This window comes from Rhododendron vialii, chromosome 11a, assembly GCF_030253575.1.
Source record: "Rhododendron vialii isolate Sample 1 chromosome 11a, ASM3025357v1".
NCBI lineage: Eukaryota > Viridiplantae > Streptophyta > Magnoliopsida > Ericales > Ericaceae > Rhododendron > Rhododendron vialii.
Genome location: NC_080567.1, coordinates 34,089,904 through 34,109,702, shown reverse-complemented (window position 1 = coordinate 34,109,702; position 19,799 = coordinate 34,089,904). Strand labels below are relative to the sequence as shown.

General features: G+C 37.4%; 2 protein-coding genes across 10 annotated transcripts in view; one reads left to right on the top strand and one right to left on the bottom strand.

The window, feature by feature from the left end:
- LOC131307263 (disease resistance protein At4g27190-like) overlaps positions 1-19,799 on the top strand; it is a 56,917-nt gene that overhangs the window by 10,927 nt on the left and 26,191 nt on the right. For 2 of the 5 annotated variants that reach the window (XM_058333675.1, XM_058333676.1), the window contains exon 3: positions 574-643. The exons of the other annotated variants lie outside the window; for them this stretch is intronic. In XM_058333675.1, the coding sequence (XP_058189658.1) occupies positions 574-643 (70 nt within the window). The remainder of the gene's footprint in view (positions 1-573; positions 644-19,799) is intronic. 5 annotated transcript variants of the gene reach the window in all.
- Positions 642-19,057, bottom strand: LOC131307269 (uncharacterized). Of its 5 annotated transcripts, none has more exons than XM_058333688.1 (11): positions 18,802-19,057; positions 14,656-14,713; positions 8,415-8,706; positions 8,080-8,263; positions 7,729-7,985; positions 7,308-7,514; positions 5,908-6,003; positions 5,706-5,810; positions 5,354-5,602; positions 4,922-5,262; positions 642-2,418 (listed from the first exon to the last, which is right to left on the bottom strand). In XM_058333688.1, the coding sequence occupies exons 3-11, from the start codon at positions 8,700-8,702 to the stop codon at positions 2,406-2,408; spliced, it is 1,740 nt and encodes a 579-aa protein (XP_058189671.1). In that variant the 5' UTR covers positions 8,703-8,706; positions 14,656-14,713; positions 18,802-19,057; the 3' UTR covers positions 642-2,405. The 5 variants fall into 5 exon arrangements, with proteins under 5 accessions (XP_058189671.1, XP_058189672.1, XP_058189673.1 ...); XM_058333689.1 differs by lacking the exon at positions 18,802-19,057 and adding an exon at positions 18,654-18,707; XM_058333690.1 differs by lacking the exon at positions 5,706-5,810.

Here is a 19,799-nt window from a genome sequence, read left to right as displayed (position 1 = left end):
ATTTGACAACGAAATATATTTTTTGTCGCTGAAAGCGTTAAAATGGTGACGAAATTATTTTTCGTCACCAAAGTTAAGCATTTGGTGACGAAAAAAATATTTCGTTACTAAATTGCTCACATTTGGCGACGAAATATATTTTTTGTCACCAAATGATTATCTTTGGCGACGAAAAATAATTTTGTCACATTTTTTAAGCTTTCGATGACAAAAAATGTATTTTATCGCCAAATGGGTACCTTTAGTGACGAAAATATTTTTTTCATCGCTAAACAAGCATAATTGGTGACGAAATTATTTCGTCACGAAAGCTATCAAAATAGTGACGAATTTATTTTTTCGTCGCCAAATATACTCATTTAGTGACAAAATTAAATTTCGTCGTCACTTTTTCGTCACTAATTTTCATTTTTCTTGTAGTGTTATGAGCAAATTGCCGAGATTAATATTTTGTGTGGGGGCTTTTTATAATTTGTGTATTAGTTTTGGTATGTGCATGGAAATTTGGTTTTTCCTCTCAAATCTTTTTTGATATATTGAGCTTCATTTGGCATATTAAAATTGAAATTTTAGGTCTGAAGCCAAGTTCATTGAGGGAATTATTGGTGCGCTCCAAAGCAAGCAAGCCGACAAGCACCTGAGGGTAAGTAGGGATATTATCAAACAAAGCATGATTGTTTGTGGCTAAGTGCATCCGCAGTAGAATAATCAAAAGTCGCTACATCATCTTTTGATTATCCATTTAAAGGGTTGCTAAGGTTAGCAATGTAGATATCCACAATGGTACAATCAAAATTAAATAACCAAAACTTGCCACATCACCTTTTCAATTTATAAAAATCTAAAAATTGTGACATAGAAAACATTTTTTTTAAAAATAGTTTTCAAACTAATAAAATAGGTTATTAGAAAAAAAGATAATATAGTTTATTGAAAACTCTGATTTAAAAAAAAAACATTTTTCGGGAAAAAGTTTTAAAAAAAAATTTTGAAAAAAATTCAAAAGTTTTTTTTTTTTTTAGAAAGAACAGCTTTTGAAAAAAAAAAGTCTTAATAATAAAACTGATTTGAAATTAACTATTTTTGCACAAAAAAAAGGGTAAAACAATTTTACTAAAAAAACAGTTTTTGCAAAAAAAAAAAAAAAAAAAAACAGTTTTTGCAAAAAAGTAAAAACTGTTTTAAAAATATTCACTACAAGAAAAATTAGATTTTATAGCGTTTGGAAAACGCTATTAAATCATATACATAGCGTTTTTCCGAACGCTGTATTAGCCGATGTTGTTAAAAGTCTTGAACCTTAGACAGCGTTTTTAAAACGCTATAGTGTGGTAGACTTTCAACAAGGTTTTTAAAACGCTATAGTGTGGTAGACTTTCAACAGTGTGGTAGACTTTCAACAAGGTTTTCAAAACGCTATAGTATGGTAGACTTTCAACAAGGTTTTCAAAACGCTATAGTATGGGAGACTTTCAACAGAGTTTTTAAAACGCTATAGTATGGGAGACTTTCAACAGGGTTTTTAGAACGCTATAGTATGGCAGACTTTCAACAGGATTTTTAGAACGCTATAGTGTGATAGACTTTTGACAAGAATTTTAGAACGCTATAGATTTGTAGACTTTCTATAGCATTTTTAGAACGATATAGATTGTAAATTTCTATACCGTTTTTAAAACGCTATATATTGTAAAATTTCTATAGCATCTTTAAAACGCTATACATTTAGAATTTCCTACAGCATTTAAAGAACGCTATAAGTTGAAAATTTTCCACGACATTAGGTTTTCTATTCACCATAAATTTTTGCCCTGCTGTCCATTAATTTTTTACAACATTTTCGACCTGCTATTCCAATTGATTTTTAGCCGGTTTCTTGACTATACAACCTACAATCCAACCTGAATAGCAATCCACATAACAAATTCATACAATGCTTAAGAAAAAAGATGGTGGCTCCAATGACTTCCTTGACAATATATTTCACAATATTGCATACAAAACCAACAAAATATTTCCAAACATTAAAGCGATTACCATTACAAAAGAAATTCAATATACTAAATGTCCTTCCAACATTTCTATCTACTAGTATATACAAGCCCACCAAATATCAACAAAAAGGCCTTCCAAAATATCCGTGTATCCCGAAAGTGGAGTACAAGCCTTGTTACCAAATATCAACAAAAAAGCCTTCCAAAACATCTATGTATCCCAAAAGTGGAGTTCAAACCTTGACACCGAAATATTAACAAAAAGGTTTCAACCAAAACAGTCCTTCCAAAATCTATCCATCCCATAAGTATCAACAAAAAAACTTCAACCAACCAAGCGATAATGACAGCCATCACACTAGCAAGATCATACCTACATCTTCAGCAAAAAGTCACAACAGCACTTCTTTATCAACCCATAAACCTACATATGGTAGAAGCAAACATTTCAATTTGATGGAGTCATAACAATTTCTACTAAACATTTCCATTAGAAAGAGCATCTTTTTTCAAATTATTCGAAGGTGAGCTTGGTGTATCATGTTCAATTTTTTCCATATCATCCTAAAAATTATAATAAAAAATCATTGTAAATGACCAATGAGACTGTAAACATATATAACAAGTAGAACACACAAATAGCGAATGAGTTTGAATTTAATGCTCAAGCTGCCTCTAAAGCATGAATACTCTATTTTGGCCTCCGTACCACGTATCGGTATTCGATACGGATACCGATACTCTCCATACGTATCGTGTCCGTGTCCCATATCCGTATCCGTGCTTTTTATCTTGGACTAACAAGAGAGGTGGTGGTGCGTATAACAAAGTCAAGCATGGCTTATGCATGCTAATTAATACTACAGTACGACTACTAGATTGGGCCGGTTGGTTATGACTCCTATCTCGATGCTTCCTTCCAAACACACAAACACTCAAATAGTGAGCACAACTTGGGTCTTAACCAAGGCGTGCAGACAGTCGTGATTCCCGTCCGGATGGTGCACATGGGATCAAAGAAAACTCAACAGTGTAAAGCTAAAACCTGATACCAGGTTTTTGAAAAAGCTGTGTGAGCACATGCACTATAATTTATCAAATATGCCGATCGAGTCAAGTGGTTAAAATGTCCTCCCTGATGTCCCCGGCCAACCCATGTTTATGCTAGCATTCCCCTGGACAATTTCAAAACCACAAAGTTGTTTACTATACTTGTTTCTGTTGGGTCAAAAAGCATTACCCTACTCCTACTGCTGGGTCCCGTGTTCTCTACAAACAAGTTACAGTAAAGTTAGATCAAGAAAGTAAGTCAGTATGACCTTGGTGCGTTGATTCCCTTAGATCCACCCCACTAGGGATCCATTGGGTTTCTAACCTTGATATCAGTGGTGGCATAAGTATCGCTAATATGCTGTGTGGGGTGTGCATATGCAATGCATCTGCTTTAAAGTATTCCTTAACTGGTGAAATGCAACTTGGCCAATTCGGCATTCCTAAGTACCCTCAAAAAGAAAAGCAACTTGGTGGAGTAGGAGAAATTATTCAAATGCTCCTGAAGCAAAATTGAGCACGAAACTGGACCCAGAATACTTGTGCTCAACCTCGCTCCCGTGGCACAATCCTCCAAAAAAAGTCTATCCAGATGTCCAGCAGCAAACCCAATTTATCTTTTAGCCTTTAGGCATATCTAAAACTCTAATCTTTAACTTAAGCTTTGTGTCTATTTAGGTAGTAAAACCCAGAACAAGGTGACCCATCACTAATTTTTTGGTATTCTCACTAATAACCACAATGTCCACTGGTGTTGACAGATTCAATCAATACCCCAATTTGGCATAACACCCTTGCCATTGATTCAAATTCCGTAAATCAAATCACAACACCCAACACCACAAAGCGTCCCAGCAATTACCGAAACCCGTTAACCATCCACGGCAACAGATCTCCAGGCTAGATAAGATTCTTAGCAAAATCAGCTGTTTCAAGCAAAAACGTGAATCACTGGACACCCTATGGCTGTAATGTGTTTATGATCCCATGAAATGACTCTTGGGGATCCCGGAAAGTTATCTGTTTAATTTGTTTGGACTCCAAAGAAGATTCTAAGTGTTAGACATTTAGGCCAACCCACATTTAGGCCATCCTTGCTGGGGGGAATAAGGCACCCAAAAAACAAACACAAATATCCCGTAAAACAGCCTTAAACTGAGCAAAAACCACAGCAGAAACACAGCAGAACAGAGCAGATTTTCAGCACACAAGTGAGCTACAAATGTGCAGTTTTTCCAGCAATAACACAGAGGAGGAAGTAGACTTATCTGGGCACAAGAAAACTGAATTTTCTTTCACAAATCCAAGCTTTACAAAGCTTACTTCACATCCAAAACATAGCACACACAAGACCACACAAAACCCTTCTTTTTCTCTCTTTATGTTTTTCTCTCTTCTAACATTTTTTTCTTCTTTTTTTCTTACAAGGACTAAAGACACGCACATAGAGCTACTTGATATACCCAAATTGGGTTTACACTTAACATATTTCTTACAAACCTTTGATTCAATACCATATTGGTAACGGGCTATCCACATAGATAGAGAAAAACAACATATTCTTCTTTTTAAAAAGCATGCATTACTTTGATCAAACACCTTCATACTCAATGTTCCTTTCAAAGTTATTAACTGTTTTCTCCTAAAAAGCAAAAGAACGTCAAGTTTCTGCATTCTCGTCATGTTATGCCTACTAATGTCCTCCCAAATAGTTAACTGATGTTTCCTAGCCAAAAATAGACAACACTAAAACTAGGTATGCATAAATTCTGGTATAGCAATGTACCCTCCAACATGGAGATCATTAACACAAGAAATCAGGCATATTTATCATCCGAGAGAATACTTCAATATGGAGGAGAGTAAAAGTACAATACCCTGGGGAAGAAGAGTCCAGAATAACAAAGTCAGCAGGCCATGCGATGGTACTTCCCACAGCATCTACGATATAGGTCATATCACTTGGAGCCCTCCACAGAAACTCTTCAGGTTTCTTTGCCACATCCACCCAAACTTTCATTGCATTAGGGCCGATCGGAACACAATGCGCACAAGAATGTGGATCACTTGAAGCCCAACGCCCTTCCGCAACTACATCTCCCGTCCCCATCCAATCTAGTAACTTGCACTTGGTAATGTCACTCTGTGGATGACATGTTACCGATGGAGAAACAAGGGGTGTAGTTGATGTTGCTTCAGTTGTTGCCGGATTTTGAACCTAGATAGTTTAACAATGGGAAACAATTAAAATGTCATTAATCAAACTAGTCTGAAATGACCACCAACGAAGAAAATGATAACTGACTTACTTGGCTTTTCTTGAACTCGTCAATTGTATTTCGCATATCCGACATTTGAGACTTCATTTGAGCATTTTCTTTACGTAATTCAGCAAATTGACCATTCATTTGTGATAATATAGTTAATCTTGTTTGAGTGACTCCTTTTCCAAATGTTCTTACACGGCCATTCCTCTCGGCACCAAGCACTTTAGAAACAGCATCTTCTTTCAGATTAGTTGAATTCTGTCCATTCCGTTCAATTTTTCCCATATCTTCCTAAAAATGGCATAGTAAAAAAAACAATGCAAATGACTAATGAGATTGTCAAACATATACAACAAATAAACCACACAAATAAAGAATGAGCCATGGCCTTTACAATCTTTTGTGCAACATTCTTGTTCTTGGGTTTTCCATTCTTGTCTCTATGTCCATGGGCCCAAACAACGGCTCTACTTATGGAGTCAACTTTTCTTTTCGCTTTCTAGAATAAAAACAAATATCTGATTAGAATTCAATTGAAGTTATAGTTTATAATATGAAGTCCAATGAATTTTGATACTGAACAAAAGAAGTATTACCAGCTCAGCAGTCAACCGTGCATATCCCTTACGACTCATAGTATGCTGCAGCTCCAATTGTTTCTCTCTCATAGCTTTAAAGTTCTCGCTTTTCACCTAAAGTCAAGAATAAACCAAAATCAAGTTCTAAATGCAGCAGAGAAAGGGTAGTAGTGACTCCTAAGTATAGGAGAGAAAAAGCCGTAGCAGCATGAAAATCACACAAGGCTGAATAAGGTTACAGCAGAAACAATAGCAAAACATCCTCATAACAGGCTGCAATATAGCAGCAACCCAACAAAGCCGCAGCAGAAACAGATCAGTCCAACAAAGCCGTAGCAGCAACATTACTGGACAGCCAAAATAATGCTGAAGCATGGATGGAAAGCACAATGCAGTCCTATTTTTGGAACATTTCACAAGTACACAAATGCCCAAACATTGTAGCCCATAGCAGAACCATAACAGTAGCAGCTGAAACGGAAAAATAGCCAAACATGGACTTCAGAAAAGTAGCCAAATAGCAGCCAACACAAGAAAAAAAATCACTATATAGTAATGAAAGCAAATGCAGACTTGCATCCAGACTTGTAAAACATAGCACAGTGGCAGCCTGCCTGCTTACTTCCAAGTCATGATCTCTATTTTGCCAAGTGATGACTCGTGCAAGCTATGCTATGACTTATTGCACCAAAGCACCTTTTTTTAGTAAAGTTGTATGATTCCACCTTATCCCTAAGGTACCCAATGCAACGTTTCCCGTTATTCCTTGTATATAACAGGATTAAGCTTAATTATGAACTGCATAGATACTTAGGCTGCTTAACTTCTAATCTGACCACAGCCCCACCCATTTGGACATTATTGCTGGTGATTGTAATGGTCTGGTGTAGAATGAGGACCATACGCACAAATCCTTCAGGCCAAGCGAGCTTCAACAGTCCACCTCAAAACTTTAATCTCAGATGGAGACACTTTATCCATCCTCAAAAATGTTGAGTGAGTCTACGACTCTACGTAATGCTCAATTTGAATTCTCGTTAAGCAGTGACAGTTCAGCAAGGATAGGTGGTGATTGTGGTGTGCTGGCATGAAGAGAAGTGAAAATCAAAAAGGGTAGGGAAAGAAGACCTAAGTATGCTTATTTAAGAAGTACTTCTAAAAAACCAGATTCCATACTTGATTTGCAAAACCACTCTTTATTAGTAGTTGATCAGTGTTCGTCTGTGGAGATTGATACAAAGTATACGCAAGAAAGCAGCATTTTCAGCTACAACCGTTTTAGTAGTTCATCTAAACAAAGTAGATACAAGATATTTTGTACGCTGAAACTACCGAGATCATTTGAACAAAACAAGAGTTCATTCCAGCAGCATTTTCAGGAATCAAGTGGTGGAGTGGGATGAACAGGGTGCACGTACCTTGAATTCTTTACTAGTCTTTTCCTTCACAAAATCCTTCCAATCATGTAGCGATTTGACGTTATCAGGCTGTAGCTTTAGCCTTTCTTCCTCATTCAAAGCGTTTCTTATTTTTTTTACTAATATCGACTTTGAGGCTCTCCAATCTTCATTCATTCTCCGGAAAACCATTTGTCTATGCCATTCTTCATCAAGATTGAATCTTACCTAAAATGTTGAATGTAGCTTGCATGAAATTCAATAATTTTTACTTCCACAAGAGTAACTTAGGGAAAAAAAAGAGTTGAAGTCATGAGATTCTGTCATGTAACTCTATGCCCTTTTTCATGAAGATTGGATCAGTCAAGATATGAAAAAAGAGAGTTCAAATTCTATTATCGTGTAACTAAAAGCATTATAATAGTTGGGCACTATGACATACCTTAATAGATTGCCATAGGATTTCTGCCATTGCCGAAGGAAGCTTTCGCCAATCCTTTAGTGTATATGGTACAATCTCTCGAACTAGCGGTCCCAAGAAAGAAGACAACTTGACTGATCCCTCACCTATTGGTTCACCATTCCCATCAAACTTAACTTCAATCCGACTACTTCCATCTATAGCAATGGTTTTCAGCTTGGTTGGGCCTCTTTTGCGCTTGAGATTTTGTGACGTTCTTGAAGGGCTTGCAGGAGTTTCTGTAGAGTTTAGCATTGGATATGAATGTACTTCTAAAACATTAAATAAAAAAAGTAAACAAACAAGAAATAAACTCAAAATATTGTTTCTCACCCACACAACCAACAACCGTATGTGGGCTGCAAAACAGGTCAGGTTGTTCAGTAGGTGATGTGGGAAGTTGCTGAGCTTGGGTTGCTCCCTGGGTACTGCCACCTTGTTCTTGAGTTCTTTGTGATTTTCTCAGAGGTTGTGCACTAGAACAATCCTTCTTATTTCTTGGACATGTACCATTCACCTGAAAATATGAAAAAAGCAATGCATGAATGAAGGGGAGTGGGCAACATTGTAATGAGCATGTAAATTATAAAAAGAGCACGTATATGTAAAAAATGTAGAAGTACATTAATCTATCAAAGAGTATACTATACATCCTATAGAAATATCACCTCATTTGTTTTAGACCCCGAAGGATCATCATTGTCATTATTAGAACACAACCTTTCTTCACCATCAAATAGTACGACGTCTTCATCACCATCGACTGCACACCCAATGTCAACTTCTTCCTTATCATTAACTTTAATGTTGGCACTTTGATTTAAGCCCAACAAAAACTTTGGCACATTCTTGACTCCAGCAGCCCTCAATTGTACTAAGTTTTGATCCATTTTTTTCTGCTTTAACCTTTCATAGCTTGTCAACATTTTGGACAAGTGCCTCGGCTGGATATACATGTTACTGGATACATAAAAGAAACAAGTTAACAGAAAAAACAAAACCAATCTGCACCAGTAACATAGCAGCAACCAGAAATTAAGTAAACGAATATCCAAGTATAATATGAACACCAAATTAAGGCACAATGGCAAGATACAAACCAAAAGATCCTGGGAGGTGCCTTTAGTACAACATACCAAAAGTTACAAACCAAAAAAGATCCTAGCAAGATACAAACGAAAAAAGAAAAACCAAAAGTTACACGGCGCAATGACTAGAAATCCTCAATCCATGTACCCTCACAATCTCCTCTAACATTAGCTGTCCTTTCATCATCATCATCATCGTTCATACCAAGGGCTGAAACATCTTGCGGCCTAGAAGATGTATCCATAGTTTCTTCGTACATTTCCAAGTCATAAAATCCCCTAGGAGGTGCCTTTAGCACAACATACCAATTTGAAGATTCGGTTTCCCTTGAATAAAAAACTTGCTTTGCTTGGGATGCAAGGATAAATGGATCTTTGTCATATTGGGTCTGACTTTGATGTAGGTTAACAAGTGTAAAACCATCTTCCATCCTAACACCATGGCCAATGTTTGCCCAGTCACACTTGAACATCGGTAGTTGAAATGTGTGATAATCTAACAAAATTATATCTTTAATCACCCCGTAGTATGAAACTACATCAACGACTTGTGCATTGTCCTTCACACTTGATCTACACAGAGTTGCCGCGTCAATGGAAACACCACTATTTTGGGTTGATTTCTCAGTTTCCTTTGTGTGAAACCGCTGTCCATTGATGATATAACCCTTATAACTCATGGCATGCTTTCTAGGACCATTAGCAAGCCATTGTAGTATCTCCAATTCATTATTTGTGCATGCTTTTACCTGAATCTGTTCAAGTACATGCAACCCAATTAATACTATACTAATTACAATATTAAACTTGATAAACCGCAAGCAAAATAAGTGGTAACCTTTTCCCTCAACCATTTTGAAAAGTTGTCAGCGTGCCTTTTCAAAAGTAAACTATTATTTTTTTGAAGACCAAGGCTGGCATCTGAGTTCTTTAACTCCTCTATATGCATCCTAGTAGAAAAAGAAAGAATGAGTAAGTGATTCACATGTATATAAAAATTTATGAATTCTGCAAGCAGAATTTCATCAAACTTACTCCAAATAAGGTTCCACTATGGCTGTATTGAATAAAACGTAACGATGTGCACTTTCTAAAACTTCATCAGTCAATGTGATGGATGTGGCAGCTGATATTGGACGACCTTCGAGAATTACATCGTTCTCAAAATCTTGATTGCGAGGTCCCCTATTGGTTGTTTCCACAGATTTCATGTGTCGGCTGCAAAATGTTATACACTCTTCTACAAGGTAGCGTTCTGCTATACAACCTTCAGGTCGTGCATGATTCCCAACACTTCGTTTGTATATCTTCATATGTCTAATCATGAAGAAAAGTACATTCACATTATACAATCATAGATAATGAACAAAACCATAGATGATTACTCATTAAAAAAAACTAAAAGGGTTCACCTCTCAAAAAGGTACATCCAACGATATTGGACTGGCCCACAAAGTCGTGCTTCTCGTCCTAAGTGAATTGTTAAGTGCACCATGATATCAAAGAATGAAGGTGGAAAGAACCTCTCAAGCATGCATAACGTTTCAACCACCTCATCCTCAAGGGTTGCCATTTCTTCTTGATCAATAACTCTTTGACACAATTTATTGAAGAATGCACAAAGGCGAAGTATCGCATTTCTGGGTCCAGTTGGTAGTAACCCCTTTAAGGCTACAGGCAACAACTGAAGCATTAGCACATGGCAATCATGAGATTTGAGACCTGTGACCTTCAATTCATCCATTGATACACAATTCCCAATATTTGAACTATACCCATCAGGTACTTTTAAGTCAAACAACCTCTTGCAAAATATTCGCTTTTCATCCTTGGAAAGTGTATAGGAAGCTGGAGGAAGATATGTCCTAGACCCTCGATCTTCGGGATGCAAGTCGTGCTTTATTTCCAAATCTTGCATATCCTTGCGAGCATTTAAACCATCCTTGGATTTTCCGTTAATATCCAACAGCGTGCCAATAAGGCTCTCAATAATATTTTTAATGATATGCATCACATCTAAGTTATTACGCACTAGCAATTCCTACATAGAATAGTAGAGAAACAATCATAAACTATACTAAGATCAATATATATAAATATAAGATATAAATTGATCAAAATGTTGATTGATAAAACTTACCTCCCAATATGATAAATCAAATAAGATTGACCTCTTTTTCCACCTTTGTTTATCTTCATTGTCCCGCTTTCATTTTTTATTTCCTTCTCCACCTTTCCCCCAATCATTCTTCATATCTTTCAGAGTTTCCGAAATTTGTTTTCCAGTCATGATTCTAGGTTTTTTCCCCTTTTCTTCCTTTCCATCGAACCATGATTTTTTCTTCCGAAAGGGGTGAGATGGTGGAAGAAAGCACCTATGGCATAAATACACAATTTTCCTACTAAATTTCAACCATAGAAAATGAGTATTTTCACCACATATAGGACACGCAAATTTACCCTTAGTCATACACCCGGCAACATTTCCATATGCTGGAAAATCATGCATTGTCCACATCAAAATGGCCCTCAGATTGAATGTAGAGTTAGTCAACCTGTCATAAACAGGTGCTCCGTTGGTCCACAAAATCTATAGGTCTTCGATAAGAGGTCGTAGATATACATCAATATCATTACCCGGTTGCTTAGGTCCTGGGATCAATAGTGTCAACAAAACATTTTCCTTTTTCATCCATAACCAAGGTGGCAAGTTGTACATAACCAGCATAACAGGCCAACAACTATACGTCGAACTCAAATTTCGGAATGGATTGAAACCATCGGTAGCAAGACCAAGTCTTAGATTCCGTGGGTCTGCTGAGAAAGATGGCCACTTATCATCGATTGTTTTCCAAGTTGGTGAATCTACCGGGTGTCGCATCTTGGCATCACTGCTTCTATGAGTATGGTGCCATACCAAATCTTTAGCTACTTCAAATGACCTATACATGTTCCGAAACCTTGGAATTATAGGAAAATATCTCAACACTTTGGCAGGAACCCCTTTTTTTATTTGCTTTGTGCGTACGTCTACCTTCCATCTCGAACGACCACATTTTGGACAGTTCTCTAATTCTGCGTTCTCTTTCCTAAATAAGCAACAATCCTTCACACATGCATGAATTTTCTCGTAACCCAATTCAAATTTTTTAAGGAACTTTCTAACTGCACGAACAGAACATAGCATTGTATTATCCATGGGGAACATATCCTGAAGCTTCCCCAAAAGAATAGTGAAACTCTCATCTGTCCATTCATTTTCAGCTTTGATCTTGTACAAAGTAACAATTGCCGACAACTTCGTATATTTTTCACAACCAGGGTATAATGGAGTTTCTGCATCCTCTAATGCTTTTGCAAAGACCTCATCTCTAGCTTCGTCAAGTGGTTCAAGATGGTCTGCATCTCGTGCATAAGTCGCGCTGTATAAGTTATGCGTATCTGACATTTTCGCTTCTTTAGGTTTTTGTGTAGCACTTGGTTCCTCCCCATGATGAAACCAAGTTGTGTATGTAGGATCCATTCCATTTATGACCAAGTGTTCATAAACATCATCAACAGAATGGTGACTCAAATTCCGACAATGTTTGCAAGGGCATAGAATCTTTCCTAAATATCCTGCGTATTGATTAGCCATCTCCACAAAGTTCAATGCTGCGTTCATATACTCGTCAGTGCATCTACAAATGTACAAGCCAAGTGTGTTAAATGTTTTAAGAATATGTAACTAGTTTATCTATAGTTATCTAAAAAAGTTTTTCTATTACCTATTCAAACGCACCCAATCTTTGTCCACCATCTTAACAACACCAAGCTTGTTTCCTGATATCATACAATCGTACATGTAATACATAAGGTAAGTCCACTCGTCTTGGAACAATAACCGCTAAGGATGCCAGCAAAAATCCTAGGAAAAAGCAGTAGACTATACACCATAGGAAAAAGCAGCAAGATACACCATTTTGACATGAAAAACAGTTGCCATAACAGAAAATTAGCAGCAAAACAGCAACAGCAACAGCCATAGAAAAACAGCAGCAGCCAAAGAAAAACAACAGCAGCAGCAATTACACTACTCTATGATGCTCTATGATATGGCAGACACAGTAGCAAAAACATAGCAGCACTAGCAGACACGGCAGCAATAGAAACACAACAGCATATATACAAAAGAATGCAGCTCACAGATTCGTCACAGCAGCAAACAGTATGGTTTAGCAGCAGAAAAAAAACATGACTCCTGTTGAAAATACAATCAAGACTGAAGTGGTTTGTAGTAAGAACTAACCCACTCCAAGCCATACCCTTAGGACACGCCCATAAGAAAATGCAGCATATCAAAACAGCAAGATACATCTTCATGAACAAATGAATGCAGAATATCCTCTTTTTCCTCATCTTTTCTTAGTTTTTTCAATTCCACAACCATCACTAAAAGAAGTGGAAGCTAGGCGTGGAAACTTAGATAGGTAGCAACATTAACAAGTTATTGCCTAATTTCCCACAAGACGGTTTGAAACATATTTACGTTCTAAAATGGGTAAAATATGTGCTTGCCCCTCAAACTATATCGAAATTTTTTACTTCCCCCTTCAACTACCAATTGAACACCCTTACCCCTTCCACTATAAAACTGCTACCTAGTCAGGACAATTCCTCCTAGTTGGATGAAAAACTTAACGAAATACCATAACTAGGTTACTGTAAGGGTATTAATGTCTTTTAACTGTCCATATATGTATATGTATGTATTCTCTTCTTCATCCCTATCTCTTCTTTTAACCTACCAGATATCACTGTGTTTGCGTCTCTCTCTCTCTCTCTCTCTCTCTCTCTCTCTCACTGGCAAACACTTAAGTACCCTGCTTTCTTGCCCCAAAAGAGAGAGTTCTATGCATTACATATGCATCAAAACTGAAATAGAAAGCCAAAATATCTGGTAGATGCTAGCATTCCAAGGACAGAAAATGTGGGATCTATAATTGGACAAATTCCTGTCCTGTCCTGTCCTGTTCAAATTACTAGCATATATTTTATTTTCCTACCATTATGAATGAGTCCAAAATGTCTAGTAGAGTGCCATTGCAAAATCTGCTTCCATAAAAGGCTCTCAAGGTCCATGCCATCCAGTGGTGAGCAATCCAACCGTGAGCAGTCCAGTCATGAAGCAATGGGTCTCTCTCTCTCTCTCTCTCTCTCTCTCTCTCTGATTGAGTATGGTCCGATTTGAGAAATTATGGTTTGCTGCTAAAAGATGAAAGAGGGATTGAGTAAGGTTTGGGAGTGAATGTCTAAAGTACCCTTTTGATGGCGCCAGAATAGGTAGGGTAGGGTGTTTTGTTAAGTTTTCCATCCATGGTTTGGACGGAAGGGAGACATTGTCCTGACTAGGTAGCGGTTTTATAGTTGAAGGGGCAAAGGTGTTCAATTGGTAGTTGGAGGGGGAAGTAAAAAATTTTGGAATAGTTCAAGGGGTAAGTACATATTTTACCCTTCTAAAACCTATCAGCTTCGCAAGTAGCCACGCAGGTCTAGTTTTTCTACAAAGACCACTCATACCTTCCAGTTTATAACAAGACCAATTATGCAGCCCTTTGTAACAAAACCAACAAGCAATCAGTTAGTTAATAAACTTTGGAAAAACACACAATACATATACTCTAGTGGACTTTTGAAGTTGCACTATTGTACAAAACACATACTACATAAACACACACTCCAACCTATCCACTCTTGGGCACTATGTCAGGATAATGTAGGCAACTAAGGCATGTACGAAAAATCAAACACTCAATCAATCCTAGCAAAAATCAAATCACACCTGTTGAGCACTCTTTGAACTGGTTGTTTACTTCTACCAGTGCAGTATTCTTCTATGACTGCGGAACCAAGAAGCAAAAGAACGATGAAGGTCAGGATATTAATAAGGAAACAAAGGTAAATCCATGCACTGAAAATAATACACCAATATTTATGCAAGATGAAATCAGAACAATGAGCTTTGAATGTCCATTGGGTTTCGATTTGGAAGTCCTTCATTTCATTTGTGGTGTCCTATGGTGCAGAATTGATCTCACCTGAGGATTTATTGCAAGCGTGTTCTCTTTGGAAGAATGCTGATGTGTTAGTGTTGTGTATGGGGCGTCTTTAAGGAGAAACTGGGATTCTATATTATCTATTGCCACCCTTTGGCTAATGCATTTTCTTAATCCTAAGCTCAGGCCTTAAGCTATGTAAGTTGTTTATTATACTCCACTTTGTTGAACAGTCCAATAATGCTCCGGAAGTTTGATAGTAGTGTCATGGTCATCCAAAACAAGTCATACAATGACGAGAAGGTAATCTTTTTCACCCGCACCTAAGTTCTATTTTCTAATGGTATATGCTGTTTGTATTTTTCGCACACCCATCTTTTTCCTATTTTGTGTCTCTGTGAGTGGGTCTGTGGACTCATGACTGAAGAAGTGTTCGGTTGCATAATTTTTCTAGTCTAGTTTAAATAGGTGGCAAGTAGTCTCTTCACATCAAGAATAAATGAAAAATAAATTTATAGGGATGACTACTCAACTATTGGTTACTTGCCAATGGTTTGTGGTTCATACCTATGTCACGGAAATGAGCAGTGGGAGCAAGAATATATGTGCCAGAGCATGTTATTCATATATGAAAACTCTGTGTTTGTGATTTTCTTGTTACTTTTGCATGAATTATAATGGATAGACTGCATTCTATCAAAGGCTTCCCTCATCAAGGTTCAGAATAGCGTAGTATTGACATCTCATTCAGATCTGCAACCGTCCAAACATTTTTTCTTTTTGAAAAATAATAAAATCTGTTGTGCGCTGGATGTAAGGACCAAGGTACATAAGCCATTTGTAAGTTTGTCGCTTATGTAGCAGGAGTTTATTTGCTGATATCTAATTTGTCTTTTAATTTGGGAGTTTGACGCAAGTCCATGCTATCCACGTTGGTGTTGAGGGTTCAAATTAAGCTCCCATAGGCGAGGATGGCTTTGTGGGTGCTAGAATGTTCTAAACTTGTGCCACCTTTTGCAAGTGCTCCACCCATGCAACTAGTAGCCCCTACCCCAAGCCCCTGGGAGAGTACGTAAAATGATATAAATTGTCTTTCGATGACCACATTTTCAAAGTCATCAAAAGAAAAAATAAATAAATTGTGAACGGAAAATATAGAATATGTTGTTTGATGGCCAAAATAGTGAAAATGAACAAACTATGTGGACAGAGGGTGTAGATCCCTAACTTTCTGTGGATTTTCTATCAGAACATGTTGCTACATGATGCCCTCATCTCATGTGATTCCCCCCTTTGTTCCTGTCGTGTGATCCTCATGTGAGGAGAAATGGAGCTCACGACAGTCCCATTTTGATTATCTCTGACTTCTATTTGTAGGTCTCATTATGCAAACTATCCATGGTGGAATCTGGTTAATCAAACATTGGTAGCTGTCAAAACAAGTTGGATTTTGTCTGAGAAGTCCATTTCAATTTTGACAATCCCATTTCTATTGAGAAAAAAATGATTAGAGCAGAGACACTTTCCGATATCCAATATTTGATTAACCTAGATGATATACAGATCTTAAGACTCCTATATGTCTTGGTATGTAGACGAGTTGAAAATGTGACTAAAACAAAACCATTTTGATGACTATGCCCATAAAGCTATATCATGACTTTTGGTTTGTCAGGCAGCACCTATATAGCAGTCTCAAAAGTGAGAAATTCGAGAAGTGGAAGAAAGAGATAATGGCTGGAAAATGGAGAAAACCCTTTAAGGTTATTGGTTGCCACTTCCCGTCAAGAATGACCTCAACAGCGAAAGTGGAAACTAGATTCTGGCCTAAAATAGTAGTTTATGAGTTAGTGAAATTCATTGGAACTTAGTGGTGAATTTAAAAAGCAAAATGCTTTTAGCATCGTAATAAGATACAATAGTAAAGTTCTTCTGCTCTTAGTATTAAACTGAAAAGTGCTAGTTCTTTTTCTAAAATTTATGACAATAACTTAATATTTAATGCCATACGGATGGAACATCTATATAGTTCTCTTACATTCACTCAAATAATTTAGGGACACTAGAATCAGACATTAAAACACAAGTAGTGGACCGCTTCAAAGATTTTCTTTATAGTTGTTTCACAAAAGGTAGGGTAGGAGCCCACATAATGAACCAAAGCATGCCTATATCGATTAAAAGATTATTACTTTTGCTTGGAATCTCAAAAGCATGCCTATATAAATTAACAAATAATCACTCTTGCTTGTTATTGGAATAAATAAATTAGGGGCCCTTTTTTGAGCTATTCATTACTCTAATCGAACATGCAACCATATCACAAAAAAGACAAAACAAAGCAAAGCCCAAATTCCTAAACACAACAAAGCCGATTGAAAAAAACAAAAAAATCCACACTGCCAAACAAACTTAAAGCCTTAGAAGCACGGATAAGTCTACAGCCTCACTTATCCATGTCCGAAACGTTGCGAACATGGACATGACATGACACCTGGAAACGCCTAAATAGGTGTCCTATTTTAACTATTTTTTGTGTGGTCAATACATTGTTGACACTCTAGGACTGTATACATGCCAAGGACACCTTAGGAGGTTAAAATGTAATTTTTAAAAGTTGGCCCAGACTTCCCTCAGAAAAAGGGAAAAAAATTGGCCAGACTAAAAATTCTCATGAATATCAATCCATGAATTCATGTAATAAATCCTAAGCTTGTGTATAATGTTTTTACCAAAAACAGAAAGAAGCTCTTTCCTTGACTCTCTCTCGTACATGGCATATTCTCAACAAAGTTTATTTTTCTTCTTCTTTTCTACACTTCATAAGATACCAAAAGTTTCAGTATGTGTTTCGTGTATCTGGTACAGATTTAGAAGTACCATGACCAGTATCCAGTACATTACGGGCATTTATAAGTGCCCATGCTTCATAGGTTGTAAGGGCGAAATACAGTGGGTAGCCTACGAAATTTTGGCAGTCATAAACTGTCAATTGACTCCTCTAGCCACCCAGTGGCTCCATCCTTGACGGGACCAACTGTTGGAAAAGTGTGGGATGTGAATTTAGAGTTGGCGGAGCAAGTTATTTTGATTTAAATTCAGTCGTGGGTGGGTCGCGGTCTTCCATCTTGGAGTTCGTAGGGATTTAGTGACAAGGTGAAGACCGATTTGCCACTAGGAGATTCATATTCCACTTATTCTTCGAAGTTGTTATTTTGTGTTTCTTTTTGATGAATGTGCTAATTTATATTGATGGTTATGTTGTGACAATCCTACTTATGTTGTTTCACCTCCTTTTACAGATTGTAAATGATCTCAAGTTTACCGTAAATCAAGCAGTAGAACCTGTGGAGAAGGGAATTTCTAGTTTTAATCAGAAAATGCATAAGATCTCAGAAAACAGCAAGAGGCACGATAAGGAGAGGAGGAGAACAAAGGATTGATAGCATAGCATGCAAAGCCCAAACTCCCAAACAAACTTAAACTACATTATAAAGATTAGTCACGCGGGTAAGTGTAAAATATAAATAATCAAGTCAAACAAGACAAAAAAAAAAAACGAGGAAATCCTAACTTGAATCAGAGTCCAAGAAAAAATTAAAATACAATATAAAGTTCCTTGTACAGAGGCATAGCATGCAAAGCTCTGGCTAACATGACATTAATCGTATGAATGAAACATGTTAAAACCCCAATGATCTTCTTGTGTTTTCTAGGCAAAAGTGTACTCAATGTTAAGCCCTAGTCTATATTTGGGCAAGAATCAAGGAAAATCGAACTGAACCTGTTTAGGGCTTCTCTGTTGAATGACTCTTTGCCTCCGTTGGCGCAACAGTTTGATTCTTTCTGTATACGAATTAGGGATCGAGCATAAAAAGAGAGAAAAAGAGGGAAATCACACAAGAAAAACAATTGATGGAAGAACAACTCACTATTGAAACCCAGAAGATCCGAACCACGCTGATATCTGATACGGAGTGATTAGAGAGGAAGACCACGGTGAACAGAACTCACACGATCAACCCATCTGAACAGAATCGAACTCACGTTGAACAGAACTCACGCTTGTATCTGATATGTGTTCTTCGAGCGGCTGGAGGGGGTGGTTGTGTACGAGGACGCGGCGGAAGCCGAGAGCTTAGGGCGTCGACCAAGGGGGAGGAGGTTTTCGAGATGAGCGGCGTCGACCAAGGAGGAGGCGGTTCGAGATGAGGGCGTCGACCAACGACTGTAGCAGGAGAGCTTCGCCGAGAGCTATTGCGGGCTGGTGGAGGACAGGCGGAGGGGTAGGGTGAGCTTCGGGGTGCTATTTTGTGAGAATCTGAAGAGATTGAAATGTTTAGAGGTCGGCGCCCTAAATTAGGGAGGGAAATCGCAGAGGGAAAAGGGGAAAAGAGATGGGCGCGCGAAAAAATTGGTAGAACGCTGTAGTAGAATAAATGAAAACGCTATATTTTTCTTTCCCCTTTTGTCCGTGTCTCATTACTCCTCTACAATAGCATTTTAAAAAAAACGCTATCAACTTATGCTATAAAAAGTAGTATTTGTTGTAGTGATTTTTCTTAGAAACATGTTGAAAATAGATGATTTTTGTATAATGATGGTGTGCTTAATTGAGGAAATGTGGGGACAACTAAATTTGATTATTGGCAAAATGTTGCTAGTTTTGATTATCCAAAGGCCAAAATTTGATAAGCTGCTAAGAGATTGCTAAGTTTGGTTATTCCATTGTGCGCTGTTATTTGAGCAAATGTTGTTAACCTTAGCAACTTTTTTGTTTTGATTATACCACTGTGGATGCTCTAAGAGATAGGTCAATTGGTGGTTGAATTGCATTCTTTCCTATGTGGAAGGGGTGGAATAGATAGGAGGGCAGTTGCTAAAGTTGTATACAATTCAAACCGCACTCGATAAGTCAAATAGCGGAGCC